The sequence below is a fragment of the Balaenoptera borealis genome, assembly GCF_965194805.1.
Source record: "Balaenoptera borealis genome assembly, chromosome: 9".
Taxonomy (NCBI): Eukaryota; Metazoa; Chordata; class Mammalia; order Artiodactyla; family Balaenopteridae; genus Balaenoptera; species Balaenoptera borealis.
In genome coordinates this window covers 27,537,802-27,559,013 of record NC_138873.1, presented here as the reverse complement: position 1 = coordinate 27,559,013, position 21,212 = coordinate 27,537,802, and the positions used below count along the sequence as shown (strand labels likewise).

At 38.9% G+C, this 21,212-nt stretch overlaps 2 protein-coding genes across 7 annotated transcripts in view; one reads left to right on the top strand and one right to left on the bottom strand.

Moving 5' to 3' along the window:
• The window catches only part of PDE7B (phosphodiesterase 7B), a gene marked incomplete at its 3' end in the record, with an annotated part of 635,832 nt that overhangs the window by 588,738 nt on the left and 25,882 nt on the right, over window positions 1-21,212 (top strand). For all 3 annotated transcript variants that reach the window (XM_082405720.1, XM_082405722.1, XM_082405721.1), the window contains 5 exons: window positions 5,683-5,834; window positions 8,182-8,245; window positions 10,187-10,282; window positions 12,341-12,441; window positions 13,863-13,994. In XM_082405720.1, coding sequence (XP_082261846.1) covers window positions 5,683-5,834; window positions 8,182-8,245; window positions 10,187-10,282; window positions 12,341-12,441; window positions 13,863-13,994 — 545 coding nt within the window. The remainder of the gene's footprint in view (window positions 1-5,682; window positions 5,835-8,181; window positions 8,246-10,186; window positions 10,283-12,340; window positions 12,442-13,862; window positions 13,995-21,212) is intronic.
• The window catches only part of MTFR2 (mitochondrial fission regulator 2), a gene marked incomplete at its 3' end in the record, with an annotated part of 99,765 nt that continues 87,761 nt past the window's right edge, over window positions 9,209-21,212 (bottom strand). Inside the window, exons 8-9 of one of the 4 annotated variants that reach the window (XR_014248552.1) lie at window positions 21,005-21,173; window positions 9,655-9,780 (exon numbers count right to left, since the gene is read on the bottom strand). Coding sequence is in view for 2 of the 4 variants with exons in the window: in XM_082405727.1 (XP_082261853.1) it covers window positions 9,631-9,780 (150 nt within the window). Of the gene's footprint in view, window positions 9,781-17,877; window positions 21,174-21,212 lie in introns of those variants that run through there. The other 3 variants (XR_014248553.1, XM_082405727.1, XM_082405730.1) reach the window with 3 other exon arrangements.

Sequence of the window (21,212 nt, the reverse complement as noted above, 5' to 3'; positions counted from 1 at the left end):
ACACTACCATAAAAAATTAAGTATGAGAAGCTTTTATAAATAAATCTATCTATACATAGATTTATTTCAATATTAAATATATTTTACATTATCTGAGCTTCTGCTGCAAAGATGCAAGACAGGGCCAAAACTAGGTTGGGACAAGTGAGGCACTTACCTCAGGCTCAAAATTTTAGAAGGTACCAAATAATTCAGTAATTAAAATATTTCATTTTTTAACATAATATTTTTAAAATAAAAATTAGGACAAAAAAATATCAAAAATTGAAATAAAGATTGAAAGAGATCTACATTATCATGTTGGTAGACTATCATCTATCTGACAACAAGGTGAAAATAATAAGTAGGGAAGGAGAGAATCTTGCTGTTTTCCTCTTTGATTAAGGAAAAAAAGTGGCTCTCAACTTGATATCTCCAGCTCACAGCATCATTAGATTAGCAATATTTTAGTCAAAATGATCATTTTAGTGGCTAGAAACCATTATTTCCTATCACCTATACTTAATGTATATGACAAGTGTCATTATCTTAACTATGACTCTGCTTAAAATATTATACCACCTGCAAAGCTGAATGGGAGTTGACAAAGAAATAATCCATAATTTCAATTTGCTATGTTCGTGGCATATTTCCATACTCCAGTCTTAAGTTGGTTGCTTTTCATCCTATTATGTAAACACAGCATGCTCTCCGCCACATAGGAGATTCTCTTTTAGTATTTTTTTTTTTTTTTTTTTTTTTTTTTAAAGAGAAGGTAGCTTGTGTTTTTTTTTTTTTTTTTAATTTTATAGCTACTTTATTTATTTATTTTATTTATTTATTTATTTATTTTTGGCTGTGTTGGGTCCTCGGTTCGTGCGAGGGCTTTCTCCAGTTACGGCAAGTGGGGGCCACTCTTCATCGCGGTGCGGGGACCGCTCTTCATCGCGTTGCGCGGGCCTTTCACCATCGCGGCCCCTCCCGCTGCGGGGCACAGGCTCCAGACGCGCAGGCTCAGCAGCTGTGGCTCACGGGCCCAGCCGCCCCGCGGCATGTGGGATCCTCCCAGACCAGGGCTCGAACCCGTGTCCCCTGCATTAGCAGGCAGACTCTCAACCACTGCGCCACCAGGGAAGCCCTCTTTTAGTATTTTAAATTGGGCGATTTTCATAGACTATGAAAAAAAAAGGAATAGATCATTGTATGGATATTTCCTTTTAGGTTTACATAACAGAGGAATAATTAATTTCATTTATTTACTGACACACTTGATTTCATTCTATATAGTTCTATATAGAAATATCGCCAAGTTTCTTTGCTCCCCTACGTAGCAAAACTCCTCAAGAGCTGAATATACTCAATGTCATTGCCTCAGATTTCTCCTTTCCCTTTCCCTCTCTTCTTAGACTCTTTATTACAAAATAACTTCAGATTTATAGAAAATTTTCAAGAACGGAGCAAAGAACATTCATATACCCTTTACCCAGATGCACCAATTATTTTATTTTGCCCAATTTGCCTTCCTGCTACTTTCTTCGTAACCACTTGAGAGTTTGTTGTACACATCATGCCCCTTTATCCCTAAATATTTCAGCATGTATTTTCTAAGAACAAGGGATTCTTTCGTGTAACCACAGTTCAGCTATCAAATTCAAGACATTTCTAGATAGGGAAGATGGTGCCCCCTCTACATTTGTCCACTAAAAAGCTATCCATTTTTTCTTTTCCGATTAATAAGTTATCTGTGAAGAGATACTTTGATGCTATGTAATTATCCAGTTGCTTTTTAAGCTTTCACTTAACAATTTTATTGTCCATTAATGATCTTGGCCTGAATCAGTTATTACTATAAAGGTTGCAAAATGGTAACTAACTCTTATTATTTCTTCTACCTTATTGGTCAGCACTCGCTGCAAGGAAGAGCTTTCCCTTCTTATTTATTTACTCGCTTGCTTACTCACTAACAGTATGGACTGCTGGAGTCTTCTTTCAGTCAGTGGTTTATAATCCACTCTTCTATTATTCATGTTGAGTTTCAAATTTTCCCATATTTGTTCAGAGGGGCCCCCTTCACAATGTCTCCTCTGTCATTTTTCTATGAGCCCATCATTTTTTGAGCTCTCCCTTATTTTCTGGCATTACAAGAAGTTACAGTTCATCTTGATTCTGCCTGCCCCAGTCCTAGACTTGGCCATTTCACCAAGGTTATCTGGTTCATTTTAGTGATAAATTGTATTTAAATAACAAAATTTGAGTGCTAGATGTAGCTACTGGGTGTTGTTGCTTCTAAGCATACAATAAAATGTGCTCTTTTAAATTCAATGAATTTTGACAGATGTATACACCCATGGTCAATTCTCCGTCTTCATTGTACTTGATCTATTAGCAGCATCTGAAACTGAGGATCAAATATTGCCTCCTTGCAATATTGTCTTCACTAGGCCTCCAGGAAATGATACTCTTGGTTTTCGTCCATCCCCGCAGGATAACTTCTTCTCAGTCTCCTTTGGTTCTCTCTACTCTTCTCCACACCCTTTTAAGTTGAAGTACTCCAGAACTCAGATTCTGATGCTTTTCTCATCTGTAGCTACACTCACTCCCTAGGTAAATCTCATCTGACAACTCCCAAATTTGTATCTCAAACCCAGTCTTCTCCCCCAAGCCCTGGATTTTTATATCCACTTATTTCTACTTGACATCTTCACCTGAATCTCCAATTGACATCCAAATGCAACACGTACAAAACTGAAATCCACCCCACACCTGCTCCACCCGTAGCCTTCCCCATCTCAGGTGATGGCAGCTCCATTCCCCCAGTTATTTAGGCCAAAAACTTGAAGGCACTCAAAGTATATTCAGAATCCCTCCACTTCTACTCTCCACTGTTCCCCCCATGATCTAACCAGCCGTCATTTCCTGCCTGGATTATTCCAATAGCTTCATAATGGATCTCACTGCATCAAAGCTTGCTGCTACAGTCTCTTCTCAACACAGAAACCACAGTGACCCTCTTTAAATGTTAAGTGTTTCCATATTACTCTTCCTCTCAAAACTTTGTGGTGGTTTCACATTTCACTGACAGTAGAGCCCAAGCCATCACAATAGCTTTCAGGGCATAATTCTCACACACACACACACTTTGCTCTATGACCACATCTCTCACTCCTTCCTTTTTCTCTCCTCCCCATCCACACTGAACTGCTGCTCACCCCACATGCCAGCAAACCAAGCACGTTCCCACTCTAGGGTTATTCGAGCTGGTCCCTCTGTAAAGAAGGCATTTCCCCAGATATCTGCTTGGCCAGCTCCTTCATCTCCTTCAATTTTGATCAAATCGTAGCCTCTAATGAGGCCAACCCTGACTACCCTAACACAGAACCCTGGATCCCTCATTCCCTGCGTTTCTTCCTTCACCCTTTGCACATACCAGCTTCTAATACATTTTTATACATTACTTCTTGTTTTTGTTTATTGTTTATTGTCTATCTCTCTATGTTAGAATGCAAGCTTCTTGAGGACAGGGATCTTTGTTTTGCTCACTGGAGGATCTAGAACTGAGGGATCTCACCAAGCATCTAGAACAGTGCCTATTCCTTAGTAGCACTCAAAACATTTTTTTTTTTTGGCCATGCCAAGCAGCTTGCAGGATCTTAGTTTCCCGACCAGGGTTTGAACCCGGGCCCCAGCAGTGAGAGTGCCGAGTTCTAACCACTGGACCACCAGGGAATTCCCTCAAAACTTTTTTTTTTTTTTTTTTTTTTTTTGGCTGCGTTGGGTCTTCATTGCTGTGCACGGGCTTTCTCTAGTTGCAGTGAGTGGGGGCTACTCTTCGTTGTGCACGGGCTTCTCATTGCGGTGGCTTCTCTTGTTGCAGAGCACGGGCTCTAGGCACGCGGGCTTCAGTAGTTGTGGCTCAGGGGCTCTAGAACACAGGCTCAGTAGTTGTGGCGCACGGGCTTAGTTGCTCCGCGGCCTGTGGGATCTTCCTGGACCAGGGATCAAACCCGTGTCCCCTGCATTGGCAGGCAGATTCTTAACCACTGCACCACCAGGGATGTCCCCCCTCAAATCATTTTTTTAATGAATGAACCACTTTATCCTGTACCTTAACTTGATAAACAAATAGAAATGAGTGAGAATCCATCAGTAGAATTGAGTCTATATATGCCATTTTTAATATTGATGTGAGCTTAAGCACCCAACTTCAGTTTACGCCTCTTATCTCCTTATGTTTTTGTTTACATCTCCCCACACATGAAATCTAGAACCATTTTAAAATAAAAAGAATTTTAATCAGGTGGCATTTTCAGAAAGTAGTAGGTGTTGTCTATCCTGAATTAAGTCCTTGCATGCATAATTAATCCAAGTAACGAACTGAGTTTGGTCATTCCCTGCCCTTGGGGAGTGTCACATTGCTAAGGAGACCCTTGCCCATTGATTCCTGGGCTTCTAATATCCACTGTGATTTTGAGTTCTATAAAGGAAAAGGGAACATGGGAGAAGGCACAAGAGAAGCCAAAATTTCTTTGTATATGAACTGTACGTTTTCCTACTAGGACTGTTCAGTTGACTCCAGATTTAAAATTGGCAGCAGACGTCACTTATGTGGCTGAGTGATTCATAGAATTTCAGCTGAGATAAGACATACCTTGACAGACATTCAAATAATGTGCTTGGGGTATTTCTGGACAATCAACAGTCAAGTTTTAAAAGGCACATGTGACAGGAGTATTAAAATATCTGTACTGACAGGATCAGATTATTATGGCCACCAGTAAAAGAGAATATACTCCATCAGGAAATAAACACCCACTCTGCTTCATGTCATGGCAATCTAGGTCACTCTTGCGCTGAGATTTTTAATCCTTTTACCGCTGATGTTCCTGGGACATTAGGAAACATCTCCTCATGTCTAAGCTGGTGTATTCTCAACTCTTCTAATTCAGGTGAAGGATTTCATCAGACTAGAGAGAGGATAGGATGAGAACCTGTTCTAAATTTTGGAACTTCAGCTCCAGTATAGCAGAAAAAAAGCATAACTGTTCCTTAAATGCATGCAGAAGTATGTGAATTCACTCACTCAGTTTACCAGCATCGTTAATAAGAAAACGAAGTTTTTAATTCATGTATTTCATGTCTTCCAAAATTAGTCAGAAATATCTCATTTTAATGAATGTAACATATAAGAAATATCATTTTTTCTAGAAAAATTTCAAATGCAGAGTTAAATGGTCTGTATTAAGAAAGCACTGGGCTTCCCTGGTGGCGCAGTGGTTGAGAATCTGCCTGCCAATGCAGGGGACACGGGTTCGAGCCCTGGTCTGGGAAGATCCCACATGCCGCGGAGCAACTAGGCCCGTGAACCACAATTACTGAGCCTGTGCGTCTGGAGCCTGTGCTCCGCAACAAGAGAGGCCGCGATAGTGAGAGGCCCGCGCACCGCGATGAAGAGTGGCCCCCACTTGCCACAACTAGAGAAAGCCCTCGCACAGAAACGAAGACCCAACACAGCCATAAATAAATAAATAAATAAATAAATAAATAAATAAATAAATAAATAAATAAATAAAAAAGACTTTAAAAAAAAAAAGAAAGCACTGAGAGCATCTCTTAGATTTCTCTCCTTTATATAGTATTTTTACATAGTGGAGAAAAATAGGGCTTTTTAAATATATAACTTCTGAATTTGATTACTTTCCACAGATACAACATACTCAGGGGAAATTGGCACCAAGAAAAAGGTGAAAAGACTGTTAAGCTTTCAAAGATACTTCCATGCATCGAGGCTGCTTCGTGGAATTATACCGCAAGCCCCGCTCCACCTGCTGGATGAAGACTACCTTGGACAAGCAAGAGTGAGCTAGTTACCCCTCTGTCACCTCACACTAGGCCAGTGGCTGAGAGCATGTGCTCCCCCCTACTCCCCATCCCTCCCACCCCCACCCCCCAATAGCACCTGGGTTGAGTCTTTACTTCTGTCACTGAAGAGCTCCGTGCCTCTGGACAGTTATTCAACACATCTGGACTTTTTCCTTAAATATAAAGTGAAGTAATAGAAACGCTCACCTCATAGGGGTGGTACAAGGATTAAACAAGGTAAAGCATGTTTGCATGCTTAATATACTCATGCCTAGCACATGCTAGCTATTCTCATTTTTATAAATGTGCAAAACACATTTGCACAACACTAAATAAAATGAAGTTTTGGACTGGCCGATTACCAGTGAAGGAATAAATTTTTTAACCCGTTGAATTATCTCACCATAATAGCTACCCTGAAATTAACCCAGTAATTAACAACTCTTAATTCCACTTTAGGCTATCAATACAGTGCACTGTCTTTGTTATAATTTTTAATTTATTCAAAAAAATTTTACTAATTTGACAGCTATTTTTGCAATGCATTGATCCAACAGAGGGTAGAAATCTAATGTGTGACAATCTAAAAAAAGTTCATAGGTTATCTCTAGCCCAAAGTCCCAAAGGAATTTAAATTTCAGGAATAAACCACCTCAGTTTAAACAGAAGTCAAAGGTAAAATCTTATAGTTCCTATGATAAGTAATATTATGCTGTCTATATGCAATTAAGAAATATATTCTAATGGTATATACAATTAAGAAATAAGCAGCAAGTAATGTTAGAAGAACTAATTCCCAACATTAGGTCTACAAAAAGAAAGCAAATATCACTCCTTCTAACAGCCCAAGGTCTGAGATTGAGTGAATGGTTGGTTGGTTGGTTGGTTGGTTGGTTGTTTCATTTGGTGAGAGGAGGAGAGCAAGGCTAAGCTCCCAGTGCTGGAGCATCCGTGACAGAGCATTCTCTGTGGGGACCTCTCAAGAAAGACAACAGTGAGATGTAGAAAGAACCACAGACCAGAGGTCAGGATATCAGAGATCAAAGTTTGGCTCCGCCTTTAGAATTGTGTGACTTTTGGATAAAAACTCACTCAAACTAGACTTCACCAAAAACCTACTATCCCTTCATTTTTCTGATGCTGTTGTGAAGGCCTTTGTGTGCCATGATGAGGCCTTTGGATTTCATCGAAAGACACAGAGAGGCCATTCAAGGGCAGGTAGAGGAGAGTGAGCTGGTCCTTACCGGAAGCAGGGCCTGTGAGAGGAGAGGAAAGCAGTCACAGAAGCTACAGTGAGGATAGAATCAGCAACTGCAACTTTGTGTCTGAGAGTTAACATCATCTAATTCCAAGTAGGGGGGGCTTCCCTGGTGGCACAGTGGTTGAGAGTCTGCCTGCCAATGCAGGGGACACGGGTTCGAGCCCTGGTCTGGGAAGATCCCACATGCCGCGGAGCAACTAGGCCCGTGAGCCACAACTGCTGAGCCTGCGCATCTGGAGCCTGTGCCCCGCAACGGGAGGGGCCGCGATAGTGAGAGGCCCGCGCACCGCGATGAAGAGTGGCCCCCGCTTGCCGCAACTAGAGAAAGCCCTCGCACAGAAACGAAGACCCAACATGGCCAAAAATAAATAAATAAATAATAAAAAAAGATTACTATAAGAGCCAGTCATATTAAAAAAAAAAAAAAAGAAAGAAAAATAGCACAGGAAGTCTACATCGGACAGTAGGTCTTTAAAGTACCCAATATTTCCAATTGTCCACACTTCAGTCTCCTGTCTGTTACAGTGGTTAATTTCGCATTTCGTCCACACTGAGCAGAGTAGTGTGCTCATCAGTCATCTAGGTTTCTTTTTTTTTAAGTTTACTGTAAACCTCCTCCCCCTAAGTGCATAGTAATTTGTGATGTAGAGTAGAGACTTAAGGGAACTACAATTTTAAAAGGTATCTATCGTGTGCTTACTATGTACTCGCACTGCTCTAAGCACTTTACATGTTTTACCTTATTTAATCTTCACAACAACCCTGTGAAGCAATAGTATTATCAGCTACATTTTTCAAATTAGGAAACTGAGGTACAGAGAGTTAAGGAACTTGCCCAAGGTATCACAGCCAGTAAGCGATGCAGCCAACATAGGATGTGGCAGTCTGATTCCGGAGCCTGTCCCTTTAACACTGTTGTTATTAGGCTGCAGAGTAAGGTTTGTTTTACTACAAACCAGTTGTACATAGATAGTAGTATGCTATTTTCAACTGTTTAATTGTTTAATTCACGATGTCTCAAAGTAAATATTTGAGTCTCCGATATGATTCATGTGAGTGCTGGCTTTTGTTTGTCTTTTCAGCATATGCTCTCCAAAGTGGGAATGTGGGATTTTGACATTTTCTTGTTTGATCGCTTGACAAATGGTAAGTCACCCAAAAGAATTCTCACTAAAATACACACCATTAAAGTGGGATTAATTTCGTGAAAAACAAAATATATTTTTAAACACTGTTATTCTTTTTTCTTTCTTTTCCCACATTCATAAATCTACAGCCACTCAAGAAGGACCAGGGCAAGGGAAAATTAGTTCAAATGAAGAAGAAGGGCTGAATTTGGACTTCAAATCTTAAGACAGTTTCCTTCTGGTCTTGCTGTTTCCAAAGCAATTTAGAAACTACAGATGAGATTCCTTCCTTGCAGAATACTTTGGCCACATGCAAAAGGAAGGAGTTTGTTGTTAGTCAATGAAAACTAGAAACATAAAAACACATCTGATCAGTCCTGACTCTTACTGGGCCAATAGTTTTGCACTTTTATTAAGTGAGCGAGTCTGCCCCATTGCAGGTGTTGTTCAGATATGTTTGGCATCATGAGAAGAAAACAACTCCTGAAGATAGAGTGTAAACACTTAGGCTGCAGCTGAAGGGAAAAGCAGACATTCTTATTGTTTCCAGTTTTTAAATTTTTGTGCCTATAGAGGTTTCCCTTAAGAAAACAATAAAATCCTATAATATTTTCATCTGCCCATTAAACAAATGCTGATAATAGGGAGCCAATGAAAGACATCACGTTTAATGCTGACCGTCACATGTCTTATCATCTACAGGCTTGTGTTTTAAGTCATTACAGATGGTTTTCTCACCATTCTGTTTCTTGACAAACAACACACAGTGGAGAGAGATACGGCCTAAGACCATGAAACTGAGCTTTACACTGTGGAAAGCTAACTAGACCATATAGGGCTGTTATCTCATAATCTTGCATTTCACTTTGCTCAAATCAATTGAGAGATGGGGACCAGTATATGAAATTAACCATGAAGAAAAGAATTTGTTCAATGGTATTTGTTAAAAAGAGAGTATAATCACGACTCTCATAAAAATATGAAGTGATCACATCAATGATTTTATTTAACTCAATTAATTAGAGATCCAGTAAAATGTTACAGCTAGTTCAAAGGAATATTCAAAGAGCCATACATATAAAAGCAGTAAGAAATGCCAAAATGAATTTGTAAATAGGTGAGAAACTGGGAGGGGGAAATCAATTGTATTTCCACCTCACTAATTTCATTTGCATGTATACAGCCAAGAATCATCTGCAATAATATCAGTTATCTACAACTTTGATTGTTGTGAAATAGCTCAAAGATGATGAAAGCTACAGAAACACATAGAATCAGGTACCGTGGAAGAGTGTGCTTAGGCAACACCTAGTTTTCCAATTAAGACAGCCAGTCATCTTCTTGGTACATTTCAAAGTCTTTCATAAACTTTATAATGCTTTTAATATTGAAAATCCTTATTCTCTAATGAACAATATTTCTTGAATGCTTACAAGTTATTGTAGCTTCAATTTTGCACCTCTGCTGGCTTGAGTCGTAAAATATCTCACAGTCGAATTTCATCTTGGGTGATTTTCCAAAAGAAGAATAGGCACTGTGGTGGCTTAGATACCCCTGTAAATGTAAGAGTCAATTGGAAGCAACTTAAGACACATTTCAAGTGACCATTAAACTATGTCTTTAAAAAAATAACCATACAAACACACACACACACACACACACACATACACACGTGTATGTGTCCCTGATACTGCAGTAGGCAAACTCCTTTTAACTCTTGATGTTTTCATTGCCTTTGGTATAGGGAGAAGGTCTGAGTTAATTTTACTTGTACAATAAGAGAAAATATGGGACCAGATCATAGTAATAATACCTTTATACTTGAATAATTTTAAATCTAAAGGGGAAAAGAAATGATCCTATCAGAGAACTTTCATTACAGAAACTTTGGATCCTATTGTTAGTCTTGATATTTTAATGGTAATGAAAATGAATTAAAACAGGTGACTGTCCCCTATAGGAAACAGCCTGGTAACACTGCTGTGCCACCTCTTCAACACCCATGGACTCATTCACCATTTCAAGTTAGATATGGTGACCTTACACAGGTTTTTAGGTAAGTCCTTTTTTCCTTACTTCTACCCCGTTGCCCCTGAATAATGGCCGTCTACAATATTCTTTAACATAAAGTGGCAAGAGCCATAGCCTGGTAGATGAAGACCTCATATTAGTCTTAAATTATCTCATCTTTATTTTAAAATAAGTTTACTTATTTAAATCACTGGAAAAAATGCTTACCTGATTAGTTATGTTTAAAAGAGATAAAGGCTATGTAAAGACAACCATCAAGAGCAAATAACTGTCACAGAAGTTACTGATCTGCTCACATATTATTAACAAAATCCCAGAAAATATTCCTCAAACAATGCCACTCTGGATATGAGTTGTTGAAATATTCAACAGGCTTTTTTTTAATGATAAGAACTACCACGTATGTAGCACCCACTGTGTGCAGGGTGCTTTTGGTATGTTATTTCTAACAGCTTCAACAACCCTGCAAGTTGGCCATTATCACCATTTGGCCCATAAGTAAGGAGGAGTACAAAGAGGTTTTGTAACTTGCTCAAGGTCAACAACATATAACTGGCAGAGCTGCAGTCCAAGCCCAGGTCTGTCTGATTTGAAAGCCTACCATCTTTCCACTCAACTCCACCATCTCTCCTCTTCAAAAAGCAGCCCCAGATCTCATTTGACTTCATGCATATTCTTATTTATCTTCCAGTGAATTATCCAGGGCACATTTTTAGTCACCAAATAACTTTCCTCTGCCTCTTAGTGTGTTCCTGGCTTCTTTGACTTGGCATATGGCAGTGCTTTGAATTTGGAAGCTGACTTGATGCATCAAGGGTAGAATAATGGTGATGGTGATAACAACAGTAGCAGCAACCACCAGGCTTATACAGTGTTTACATGTGCTGGAAAGTCTTCTAAGAACTTGCATATATTAACACATTTAATCCTTACGGCACCTCTTTGAGATCAGGGCTGTTGTTATCCCTATTTTATAGAGAAGGAAATGGAGGAAACTTTTGGTTAAGTAACTTGCCCAATACAGATAAGTAATAGAGCCAGGGTTCATATAATAGTCAAATAAACCTGCTGATTAAAAGGTACATGTGGCACAACAGAAATACTGGAAACAAGCCAGAGCATGGCTCATTCCAGAAACACAAATAACCTCAAGCTAATTGTGTTCAGATTGATTGAGCAAAGTAATGGCCATGAATAGAGCCAAATAATTTTGATTTGTCTAAAGAGGGAGAGCACAGATACTTTGGACATGTGTATGCACCCAGAGTACATGTGAAAAAGGCAAAGATTCAATGACAGAAATAACACTGGAATCCAGAGCCAAAGTCATAGCTGGTCTGAGAGAACATAGCCACACTTGAAAGCCAGGACATTCTATACACACTGAATATATTGCATCCTAGACATTGCCTTAGTTATTAGCTGAAGCAGGCAAGTAGCTTCTGTAAATAGCAAACTCAAATTGCCTTCCTTGTGTCTCTATTTGGTTCCAAGAGCACTCCGGTCCCTAGATTGGAAGGGCAAGAAAGATGATCATTTAATCTGAATAAGATAGAAATAAATCCAAGGATTCCTCAGTTGGATCTATGAATTTCTGCCTGAAGAATCCCCAGATTTGCGTTGGTCAGTATTTGTTATTTAAGTGACAAAGCAATCTTTGGATGAGAGTAGGTCTCTTTAAAAGGAAACCTCTTTTATGGCACATGATTCTTAAATGGCAGCAAACTTAAATAATTAAACTATAGAGTGAAATAAAGTTGCCCTTTTCCTACATATTTATTTTTCCAATGAATGAGGGCCTTCATGAATGCCAGAAAGGGGTGATTTATGAAGGTGGTGAGGAATCCCAAGGGCCTCACAAATCCTTTTAGCCTTTCTTCCCTCTTCCCTCCCCCTCCTCTCCACTGAAATCAACCCAGTAGAACTGCCAAGCTGGCAAATCGTGTTCATTTCTAAAGCATCCCCAGGCTGCACATTTTGGAGACACTGTTATTTTTAAGCAAAAGGGACCCTCAATAAGTCTGAGCTAGTATGTTCTTTGTGTTTTGTTTTTAGCTGATTGAGTTATCTGTTTACCTCCTAGTCATGGTTCAAGAAGATTACCACAGCCAAAACCCATATCACAATGCTGTTCATGCGGCCGACGTCACCCAGGCCATGCACTGCTACCTAAAGGAGCCAAAGGTAAGGCAAGACCCGCTGCCTCCTCGGCCATCTGGAAATGCCACGTAAACTACCTGCCGGGTCCCAAATCACCTGACATATCAGAGCAACTGGGTTATGGGCCAATTTATAGCATGAATACAAATTGCTTATATTAAGGTTTCAGTATCAGCTCTGAAAACTGTATAAGAGTCATGAAAGAGGATGTAAATTTTCAGAGGTTCTGTTTCATAATTTATATATTTTCAAGGCTGCATTAGGATGAAAACAACCCTCTCTATGACAGTCTACATTCTAGATATCTTCAACCATCACAAAAGTTAGCTGCTTTTGCCTTGAACCTTTGCCACAAACAGTACCAGAACTGAACTTTTCTAGGAAGTCTCCCACCTCATGGTTTTTGATCAACAAATAGAATTAAAACTCCTCAAGACTCAGCTCCATTTCCTACTGAGGCAACTAGGCATCCTGATTCAGGCCCAAGAGAAATTGTGAACATCAAAAACGTCTTTAAAAATATGCCCAGATGCAATATATTAATCCAAAATTTAAAACATGATAATAATGCTCGTTACTCAAAGCCTAGGCATTTCTTAGCCATATAAAACCTAGCTGTTAAAACATACAGGATGAGTTTTTTTAGGGTTTTTGGAAAATGATATCTCAGTCCAAGACTCTGTTTAGTTCAATAAGTTTTAACATCAACCACTAAATATACAGATGCCAGATAGGCATTCCCAAGACAAAACTGGGTATGCCTCATCCTTATAAAATATCCCAAAGACATTAAAGGTTTTGTTATTTAATCCCTAAGTAATTTGAAAATTGTATAGATTGCACAGTTGTGTATTTAAAGCTAGCACTAGATTCCCATTTTCCTGCTTGTTTTCCTAGCTAACCAAAACAAAATGACAGATTCTCACACATTCCCCCACTTTATTTATTACACATTGAAGAAATATGCAAATTTTGCAATTCAGCCCACTGTGGATTTCATATTTGAAGAAGTGGCAGTGATATATTGGATGGCCGAAATACACAAGTGATTTTTTCCATCGCTTTGGCTTCAGCTTTTTCCTTCACTTACAGCTTTCCTAGGAGCAAGGCTGATTTTAGACTCTGCCTTCTCCCCACCCACTATAGAGCAGTGTTCCCAACAGGTAATACTACTACAACAACAAAACAAGACAGTAGCAGCAGGAAGAGGAGGCCACCTGGATGAGCTACACAATTTGAGTTGCTTAATTACTTTCCTCACAGCCCTTTCTTTATTCCTGCGATTCCATGGTTCTATTACCTTATTGACAGCTTCAGAAGGTTAAGGTCTGGATGAAAGACCTGAACGATACTATGATGATTCATTCAGTGTGATTTAGCCAAAACAAATGCTAACCTATTTTTGGAAATACACCAGTCAGTCTCCCCATTCAATTCTTTAACAGCTCGCCAGCTCCCTCACACCTCTGGACATCATGCTTGGACTGCTGGCTGCCGCAGCCCATGATGTTGACCACCCAGGGGTAAACCAGCCGTTTTTGATCAAAACAAACCACCACCTCGCCAACCTATATCAGGTAAGAGAACCAACATGATACAATATGGTTAACTGCTTTAGGCCCAGTGCTGTAGCCTGAATCTCACCCTTGGAGATAGCCTTCATTCAGGGTCAGCCTCAATGATGACCACAGCCAAAGAGCATGGGTTTGAAATAGGTTCAGAGTGTCCCCCAGGGAAGATTAAATTGGTTTACAAGGATATCCAAGGAATTCAATTTGCTCTGAAGCAGGTTTGAAATTCTCCCAAGTCAAACAGGATTCCTGAGTCTACCGTCTCATGGTCTGAGACTATCTGTCTCCATAGGAACCATCTAATACATAATGGCCAGTTGAAGCCAGTCCTTGTAGAACTTCTATAAATGATACTCCCAGGTGCAATCCTAATTCAGATTTACGTCTCTAGGGCCATTTCTTTTTTTAATCATGTTTTTATTTTTTTATTGAAGTATAGTTGACTTATAATATTACACTAGTTTCAGGTATACAATATAGTGATTCAAAGATTTTACAAATTATACTTCATTTATAGTTATTATAAAATATTGGCTATATTCTCCAGTGCAATTTCTGAACTTCTTTGGCCTCTGAGTCAGAGGTATGTTATCGAAGACAATAGGCGTACTTTGTTGTTAAAAAATTGTTCAACAGCACGAGTAGATTGGCCCAAAGAAGTCTTATCTGTGATATTACTTCAGATATTATAACCCTATATCATAAATGAATTATTCCCAGAATTTTCAACATGGTTTGGGGGAGACCTTTGGTTGTCATTAACAAAATCATTGCATTCAAGGGAGTCATTGATCTCAATTTTAGTAGATCTTTTGAAAAAATTCAGTGCGGGAAGAATTTCTAAAGGATTCCCGTAAAACAGTTGCGTTATACAAAACAGTGCAGCTTGAGGATAAAGTACAACTGAAACATGAAACAGAGCTTTTTTCCATCCAGTTGATTAGCTTTTGGTCCAGGTAGGAATTGGCATTCCAAGGTTTATGGATCCCCTGGTACATAATTCAGCACTGGGATCTCTTGGTCTGTCAGCCAGCACCTGGAGCTGGGATAGAAATGACCATAAAGAGGGGACAGGGTGACATAATTTAGAAAAACTTTTGATGATGAGCTGAAAACTAAACAAAGAAAATGAAAACTAAAACTAAACTTTCTAAGCAGTCTCAGAAGCTAAATTTATTGCTTGGGGAAAACATTAAAAATTTGACCAGGGGAAAAAAAATGAATGACTGAACTGAGAGCTCCCAAATAGATTTTCTATTCCTATCATATTTTAATTCTGACTTTTCAAATGTCTTTAATTAAATAAAGAAAATCAAGCAACAGGACTGGCTACTTGATCTACTTCCATATAATGTAAATGCTTACCTAATTCTAGTTTCTCATCATCAAATAGATCACATCAATGGAGTTTAAGAGAGTATGTACTGCTACTGACTGATTTGTACATGAAAATAAGGATCATAAAGCTGTGCTTTGACATGTAGTGTATATAAAACACGTAATGAATGCACATTTAGACAGAAAGTCAGAAAGAAATATGCCAGATATTAAAGATGTAAAAAAGAAGAATGTAGAATTTCATTAACTACTCACTGCTAATTAACAAAAATTGATTCTCAAAAGAAAGATACTGCAATCTACTTGTTCATATACTAAAAATGTTCTCAAATAAATGGATTCCTTACTCAAACTTTTGAAGTGCAGATAATTTTTAATAATATTTAATCTCTTTGTTAAAAATAAACATTCCTATACAACCAAATTCTGCAGCCTTTTCAACACAACCTACAGTCTTGTGTATTTTGAACTAGCAACTATTTATTGCATGCATCAGATGATATACTAGGATCTAGGAGTACAAAGATAAATAAAATATAATCCCTGCCCTTGGACATTGGTTCAAACTCAGATGCTCAAAATGTGCAAAATCCAAGAAAACTTAATCCCAGTTTGAAAAAGTTTAGAGGAGTTAGCCAAAGATATGCATGTATATCTCTGTGTACATACCTAGAAACAACTTTTTTTTAAAGCCTCTGAAGACAAAATTTACCCATGCTGTTCTTTGTATCCAAAGATGTTACAACAATAAAGTGAGCTATTATTTTTTTCTAGCAGTGAATTTATCCATCTGAATTGTCTGGCCTGATGCTCGATAGGAAAGAGAAGGATCCTCTTGATAATGACTAGACAGAAGTTGGCATATAGGACTCAAAAACCACATTCAAGAGACTATCTTCATCAGTCCCGTGCTCAAATGGTCTTAGGCTCTCTTGGAGGCTAGAGATCCATGTCTCTAAGTTTTAGGAACAGTGTTGAGGGCAAACCAGTATCACGTAATGTCACAAAGATACTTCCAATATCCTAGAGCTGGCTAGTATAAAAGATGAAACTTTTATCAGCCAACTTGGGACTTTACATGTTAAAAGTAAATATTGTTAAGAGGACCTAAAAATAATATGAGATTTTAATTTTGTCCAAAAAAATATATATGATAGCTTTTACATTTGGCTATATACCGTTCTTATTAACTATATGAAGGAGTTCCAAAAAGATAAAGAAAATTCCCTTTAAAATTCAGTTCAATGAATTGTATAACTAACCTTTATTCAACACTTACTATGATTCAAACACTGGGCTAAGTGATTTTATCTATTATATTATTTAATCTTCACAATAGCCCAGTTAGGTGGGTACTATCATCATACCTATTTTCCAGAAAGAGGAAAATTGTTATTAGGAAATCCAAGTGGGTTTTCCTGAAAATAAACAGCTAATTAATGGCAGAGGTGGAATTAGAACTCAAGACTTTTATCTCCAGAGCCAAATGTGCCTAAGCCCTGCACATACTGCCTCTAAAATTCATATTGATCACCTGTGGTGTGCAGGAAAGTAAGAGCTCTCCTCCAGGTTCTCCTATCGCAGGGAGGGAGACAGGAGGGTTATAGACATGTATCAATAGCTTAAGGTGGGAGAGCCTTTGCTAAGTGCTCTACGGTAGTTAGGTACAAACAAAATGTGATGGGAAGACAGAGGCGAAAGAGAAATTGATTCTGCAGATGGTTTCTGGAAATAAAAAAATTAAAAATTAAAACAAAAAACAAAAATAAACCTCATGGAGGGAGAGTAATATAAACTGGGCCTTGAAGTGTGAGTAACATTTTGAGTAGCAGGGCAGAGAGTGTGACACCAAAGGCAGCATAAACTGGTGTACTTTGGGGATGAAAACCCACAACTCCAGAGTAACTGCAAATGGACTGTTTCTGTGGCCTTGAGCTGAGTATAGTCCTGTCATGAATGGCCCCTGCTCTCTGTTCAATGACTTGGGCATGTTATGATGAAGTGTATATTCTCTCTTTTGTAGACACTGTAGATTAGCTGTACAGAATGTGATCTGGGTCAGAAAATCTTCATTTCGCATTAAGTTGTCAGTGAAGAACTGGCATAACTCTTTAGGTTTTCAATTTCAAGAAAAAAAAATCATGTTACATAAAATATCAACTCAGCAAGATCATTAACAACACATGATACTTTAAAATCTTTGGAAATACAGCCTTTTAGCCTACCAAGGGCCTGTTGGTTGAGACATAAATAAGCTTTCAGGAAACTATATGCAAATTTTCAGACGACGTACCTATACACATTTTTCTAGGGAGAGGATCCATGACTTATATTTTAAAATGAGTTATAGATCCAGAAAATATTAAGAACTGTGATAATGAGTGAAAAAATATATATACACACCATATATAGACATATATGTTACACAATACATATACATATGTTGTGTAATATATGTGTGTGTGTATATATATATACATATGTATATATATACAAAAACTGTACATGCACATGCACACACATTTGGTCAACAAGAATAGCCAAGAAGATGTGCCAGGAATTATGGGGCTTTGAGAATACCCTGTGCGTGACTTTGTACAATCCAGACTTACTATAAATGAGATAAAATGGAAGAGGGCTTCCTCTCCCTCCTTTTGTTGGCTGTGCTCTTTTAGTTCTAATAAATAAGAAGATCATTGCCTAAGACCCGGCCTGTGCTTCTGCCCTGAGATAAAGAGAGAGCCAGGGCAGCTGGAGTGAAGGCCAAGTTAAAGGGCTCTCTCCCATTGTCCTCTGTCTGGGCCAGACTCACTAGCTGAACTGCCAACCCAAGTTCAACATGAAGACCATAAAGGCATTTCCACCTGGCACCACTCTCATCAGACTGGAAGCAGTCCAGGTGTCCGTGGTGGACTAAGAGGGTACCTAACAGCATGTGAGAGATACAGCTGAGAATTTACTTTCTGTCCCTCCACCCTCCAATCCTCCAACATGTGGGTTCAGCAGTTTTGCAAAGTAAGTGTTAAATCAGACATGATATTGCTTATTACAATTGCAAAAGGAATTGCTTTCAGTTCAATTTAAAATCTAGAATATGATACAAATGAACTTATTTACAAAACAGAAACAGACTCACAGACATAGAAAACAAACTTATGGTTATCAAAAGGGAACTGGGGGGAACGGATAAATTAGGAGTTTGGGATTAGCAGATACAAACTACTATATAAAAAACGGATAAACAACAAGGACCTACTGTATAGCACAGGGAGCTATATTCAATATCTTGTAATAAACCATATAAAAAAGTTAATTCCTTTTGATAGAGTCCAACTACATATTAACTAGTGACAGAACAACCTAATGAATAAAATAATTAATAATTAGTTGTTCCATGAAACACTGTATTTATTACATTCTCTATTTGTCTTGCAGAAGTTTATAATCATTTTTCTTGGTCACTTATCACAAGCACGTAGAAGAGGCCAGCATTTTTAACCACTTTTTATTCTTAATGACTCTGCACCATAAATATGAAGTTAGAGCCAGGAGACATGTTTCTTCCATATGGTCCTATGACCTCTACTCAAACAAGCAATTGCAAAGATTATATGTAACCTCATGATTTCTGCCGCATGAAAGGTGTTTTTGGCAAGTGGAGTGAAAATTGTCAAAAGGAGGTTCAAATTTGATTTTGTGTTTCATAAAGTTTCCGCTGTTCATAGTGAGGTAGCTGGCACGTGGCACATCCATGGCCCTGATCTGAACACAGGCCTGCCCCGTGGACAGCAATCAGTGTTCGGGCTCCTTGTGAGAGCAGTGTCTTCGGCAGATGCAGATCAAACAAGAGAAAAACAGGTAGTAAACATGGCAGTGCTATAGTTTCTTCAAGGGCCAAGGTCTTGTTTAGGACTCAAGGAGCTTCTGTTCCTCTGAGACCTCCTGGGCTGGGGCCCTTGCAGCGTTGCCAAGGAGACCACTGGGCTTGTTAGGGAAGAACTCAGTGACTTCATTATCTTCTGCAGTCTTGCTTCCCGGTTTCGTGAGCAATTAAAAATGAAAACACAGACTATGTTCCTGTTGTTGTTTTTCTTCCTGCCTCCGCTGGTTTAAAAGGTATAATTAACTCTGAGTCTTGTTGTACACCAGACTCAGTTTATCAACATCATTCTAAGTATTTTAATCAGAGAAAGTGTCCAATAAATAGGAGAAAAAAACAACAACAGTTTAAAGCTGCTTTGTATGATAGCAAATCTGCTCTGCCAGATTCTCTTTGACAAAGAGACTCTCGGTTTAATTTGAAAACCTGTGTTGGTGGTTTATTAAATGCCAGATGTGTTGTTATTCTAGAACAAAGAGATTGTTTTGTTCTTAGGGTGGATAATACTTGATTATTCAGATAAAAGGGGAAATACAGGTTTTGCAGTAGGGGTTTGAAGAGTTTTATTTTGTTCAAAATAAATTCTGGTAGGTTTTGTGGCCGCAAAGGTGGGTGCTTACTCTCTCAACTTTACAGTGAAGATTATTCTTATTAATAAAACTACAGGTATGAAGAGTTTGTGACACTAGAACACATTCTCACTGGAATGATGTGAAATTGCTGAGCTGCTGCTTCTGAAAGTAGAGAGATGTTGTACCTACTGTGGGATTCCAAAACAGTGCTGGGATTTAAATGGATGTTAAAGCAATATCATCTCATCCTATGTTCAGATCTCCATGAGCATTTCTGATGAGCATCTTCTTTTTTTCAATCTGCCTTTGGCTGATATTGGTCTCTGAGCTGCTGTGAAAGCCAGTGAGTCTGTAGGAGCAGAGCCACCTCCCTCTTAAGAAAGACAAAGATAATTTGGCCATTGCCTATGAAATACCAGTACCTCCCAGCCTGCTTATGCCAGATCCTCCCCTAGAGCAGGGCACCAACATCTTTCATCCTGTCATCTACACTCAGCCTTGCCTGTCTCCAACCCTTCCGCCACTGTGCAGCCAGAATGAGTTTCCTGAAACTCAACTGTGACACTTAGATGCCTGCTTAAAATCCCATTGCCCTCAGGGTTAAGTCCAAATATCTTAACCCAGTTCACAAGCCTCCTTATGATCTGACCCTCACTACACTTTCCAGTTCCACTTCCCACCGTTACTCTCCCAGGCTCTATGCATCATCCAGTCCGAACCACTTTCAGAATCCCAGAGCCGACATATGTGCCAAGTGCTGGCAGTACAGAAGATAAACAAAACAAATAGAAATCCCTGCTTTCTTCTAGGGGAATCAGAAAATAAGTAAAATATATAGTATGTTTGAAAGTGATCATTTCTAATGATTAAAAAATAAATAAAACAGGGAGGGAAGATATAAAGTGTCCCTCTTGCTCCAGGTCTTCACTCACATGCTCTTCTTCCTTCTGCCTGTTTTAATGAAATGTAAACATGGCAGTGCTATAGTTTCTGTATTGCCTGCATTCTCGGACTCCTCTCTAACTTACTCATTCTTTTGATCCCAACTTGGACAGATCTTCCTCCTGAAAGCCTTCTTTTTCTTTAAAAATCCATCTTCCATGCCCCTGCTATATGATTTCACAGCCCTCTCTTACTTCCCCTATCACGGTGTTTATCTCTCTAAACTGCCATTTCCTGATTAGACGTCCACATCCCCCATAGCCTGCAAGCTTCTAGGCACCTACCTCGTCTGCTGCCGTATCCTCAGCATCTGGCACAGTCCTCATGTTTAGTGAATATTCGTTAGGTTGTGGGATGTTTGCTGGATGAGTAAGTGGATGGATAGATGGATGGAGAGACGGATGGAGGCACAGTTTGGACCCACGCAGCAAGAAAGACAGAACCTGAGTAACACTGAAAAATGAGAAATATTGGCCACAGTGAGCACACACA